The sequence below is a fragment of the Micropterus salmoides genome, unplaced genomic scaffold (genome assembly GCF_014851395.1).
Source record: "Micropterus salmoides isolate LMB-PRFRI ecotype aquatic unplaced genomic scaffold, ASM1485139v1 Ms_hic_scaffold_15, whole genome shotgun sequence".
Classification (NCBI taxonomy): domain Eukaryota; kingdom Metazoa; phylum Chordata; class Actinopteri; order Centrarchiformes; family Centrarchidae; genus Micropterus; species Micropterus salmoides.
This window is the reverse complement of record NW_024040596.1, coordinates 7,124,758-7,128,275: the sequence shown is the minus strand read 5'-3', so window position 1 is coordinate 7,128,275 and position 3,518 is coordinate 7,124,758. Positions and strand designations below refer to the sequence as shown.

Sequence of the window (3,518 nt, the reverse complement as noted above, 5' to 3'; positions counted from 1 at the left end):
ACAAATAATAAAAACAAATGCGTTCTCGTGCTCTTGTTTATTGGAAATAAGAATACAATCTGACAAGAACAATAGTAAACATCCTAAAGCCTAACAGAGAGATTTGAATCAAATCTTTCCATGTGTGCTCACTGAAAGGCTAAATATGTCCTTTAAATAAATACAAAGCAAAAACTATCTCTATTAACAGCCTGCTCTATGAAGCTAAAAGAGAAAAGGGGGGGCTCTGATTTTGCAATGCTTGTGCACCTGTGACTGTCATAACCAAGGTGCAAAATGATTTTGTCAGCTCAATGTAGCCAATCACTGCTTTTCTGCAGTTTTTATTTAAATTTATTTAATTAGGGTGATCATTTTCATTGTAAAAAGAAAAAGGAATACCGACAAACAGTCTCTAGTTTTGAAGAAAAGCCTTTATTTCCTATTTCAAGAACATGCTTTAGCATGGCAGTAGAAGTAGATACTTAGATATCCATACATGCAGAGCCACAGAGTGATAGAAAGAGTTTGTCCATGGGTCTGTCCGGGGTTCAAGTTGAGGAAGGGGTTTGGGGAGAGTTTTTTTTCTTTCAGGTTAGGTCAGGCAGGCAGAATGAAGGCTCTAGTGCTGGATCCTACGGATGGACTGCACCTGGTTGGTGTGAGCCTGGGTGCTGTACTCGTTGTAGTTTCTGTACTCGCCTTGGTGTCTGTCTCTCTCCAGGATGTACTGGTAGCCACGGTAACCAGGGAACTGGTAGGCCACCCAGCTGCATTTGAGAGGGGGGGTCAAGGTCAGATCAACGAATACATAATTTACAGACATCCAGTTAATTCCAAATAATTTTTGCAAATTTAGGTACTACAAGTGTAGGAAACTACAGTTCTTTTTACAAGTGTAGGAAAGAGCCTGTGCCAAACAGATTTTATACATCAGCTTCTGCTTGTTGCTGTTTTGTTGCTGATTTGACATCTCCAAACTACATCAAGCGAAAACAGGTTGACCTGTCCAAGCATGCCTGACTTAAATATGCTTTTTTTGTGGCAAAATCTTAATGACATCTGTATAACTTACGCTCCCGAGTTGACTTTGATAGAGGGCACCTCCTTGCTGCACCAGCCCATGGCCTGTAGGGAGGGGTAGTCATCACACATCTCAAACTTACGGCCCTGGAAGTCCTCACACTCGTACATGGTCACCTTGCTGTCACTGTGGTTCTGCGGAAAAAGAGAGATAGCATGATGGTGCTGCTGCAGTTGGGGAAAGCTATGTAGAAATATTTAGATATATTTAGATGGAGAATGAGAAATCAGGGAGATGGAATAGAGGGATGAGAAAAGATAGGTGGTGACCTGTATGAAGGAGGGGTGGGGCAGAGGCTGACAAGTAAAAGATTAAAAAGGATGAACGGAAGGATGTGGTAACTTACAGCGCACTTGATAGGTCTGAAGGAAAGCATGTGCTCGGTTCTGTAGCTGCTGTTTCCACTCCAGGCCTCGTAGCGAGGGTAGTCTCCCTTCTCCAGAATAAACTGCTGTCCCTGGAACTCTGGGTACTCATAACCCACCCAACTAGACAGTGTGAAGATGCAGAAGAGAGAGACAAGGAGAAAAGAAAAGACGTGAATGTTGACGTTAAATGAGCAGAGAATATGTTACATTTCGGAAAAGACAGGAAATAAATGAATAGAATACGGACACGTAACAATAAGGAACCACTAAATGCAAAGTAGTTGCAACACTGAAACTGTCACATTCATTAAACAATAGAGTCCACTGCCCTCAGAATGGCCTCGAGTGAAAACAGTGTGCAGCTTCTTTTGTCACGGGTAGCACAAAGCAAACATTAAATACTGCTGCTCCTGTCTCCACCACCACCGCCGCTGCTGCTGTTGCTGCTGCACCCACGGCTTTTTATCTGATCGCCAGTCAGCCAGCCAGCCATTCTGGCTCACAGCCGGCAGCTGCACACAGCCAACTCATATCACAACAGGGTTACACTTGGATGCATGCGCACACACATGCAAATGATACATGCTAACTTGCAGTGCAATATCACTGTAGGCTATAATTTATGGTTTTTGTCACCCTGCCTTTTCTACTTGTTGATTAGAGTCTGTGTTTGAGTCCTGTGTGCTTTCATCAGACTTCTTCAAGCTGATAAAATTAGAATTGCAGGAGAAATTACACATTATTTTAATACATACTGTGACTGGCCAACCAACATACTGTAAAAATGTACTCACTCAGTATTACACCAATATTGTTTATGCAGCTAGGTCATTCTTCTTACAACACAATAACACACAAAATAACACAAATAACAACACAAAATCATGACAGGGTTTACAGATTCTAACAAATCCTTGACTGAATTCTGACCTAAGATGTCCGAATTGAAACATGTAGGAAAAGTAAAAAATATATCTCATAGAGACAGAATTGGACAAATTGCTGATCATGATTGACACAAAATTCAGAAGAGGTGAAGAGATCAAGACGTGAAAGTAAAGCGATTTCCATGACATATGGGACATGTAGATTTCAGAGATAGATTGATTGAACAGAAGGGAAATCAAGATGCTGGAGATCCAGAAGAAAAACAACAGTGGGGACTTACGGTCCATTCTCAACCTTGATGGAGCGGATCTTGTTGAAGCCCCTCTCCATGATGTTCTGGCACTCCAGCATGAACTCACAGCGCTTTCCCTGGAAGTTCTCCTCCTCCCAGACTGTGATCTTGAACTGGCCCATCTGCTCCATCTGTTGAGTGTTCATGGCTGCTGATTCTCCCTTGGGGGTTACTCTCTGAGCAAGGCAGAGGGTTTAAAAAAGGTTCAGTGTTCAGGAAAATCCAAACAAAATCAAAACAAGACCTGCATATCCTGAGTATAGTGTCAAAAACACTGAGGAAAGGGAATAAAATGTTTCTAGAGAGCAAACATCCCTCATCTTGATTAAAATAAATATAACAAATCAGAGTTGCAACCCAATAAGCAGATGCTATATGTTATCTAAATCAACTTACAACAATAATCTTTGTGTTTTCACTCAATGAAAAAGTAAAGGTTAAAAAGGCAAGACAATGATTCTATTTAGAGTATATTATTGCATCTTTGTTCTGGAAAGAAATATCTGTTGAGGTCACTTTCCAAAGGTGTCACAAGAAGTGAAAAAAATCCACTAACTCATCATCTCTTCACAGTACAAATTTGTCTCCATTGAGGAGATTAAGCCAAGAGACATGTCTCCTGCCCATGAACTGTACTCTGTACAATTACTGCTACATTAAGCAAATGCCACGACAGCAAACCACATATCTGCGAGCGATTGCTTAAAAGCATGCATGTAGTCTCCCGGTACAAAGAACTGATCATTTCTAACAAGAGTTGCCAACCATTTGTAGCCTAAGCAATTTCTATGATTTGGAAGTTTTAAAAAAAAAGGTTTCAGAACATTTTTCGGATGATGTTTAAAGGCCAAACACAAGCACACCAGTAAGGCATCATCTTGCCAGCTTTCCCTTTTAAAAGGGCTGC

At 41.1% G+C, this 3,518-nt stretch overlaps 1 protein-coding gene across 1 annotated transcript; it reads right to left on the bottom strand.

Annotated features, from left to right (window-relative positions):
• Positions 1-393: 393 nt before the first annotated feature.
• cryba2b (crystallin, beta A2b) lies at positions 394-2,757 on the bottom strand. Its single transcript, XM_038719712.1, has 4 exons — positions 2,600-2,757; positions 1,410-1,551; positions 1,055-1,197; positions 394-749 (listed from the first exon to the last, which is right to left on the bottom strand). The coding sequence occupies exons 1-4, from the start codon at positions 2,755-2,757 to the stop codon at positions 602-604; spliced, it is 591 nt and encodes a 196-aa protein (XP_038575640.1). The 3' UTR covers positions 394-601.
• Positions 2,758-3,518: the final 761 nt, after the last annotated feature.

Bases quoted from the DNA above. Each gene is read 5' to 3' on its own strand.
- cryba2b (XM_038719712.1), bottom strand. From the start codon at position 2,757: ATGAACACTCAACAGATGGAGCAGATGGGCCAGTTCAAGATCACAGTC. The intron at 1,552-2,599 runs GTAAGTCCCCAC...CACACTGTCTAG, and splicing joins ATCAAGGTTGAGAATGGACC to TTGGGTGGGTTATGAGTACC. The intron at 1,198-1,409 runs GTAAGTTACCAC...CTTTTTCCGCAG, and splicing joins TCAGACCTATCAAGTGCGCT to AACCACAGTGACAGCAAGGT.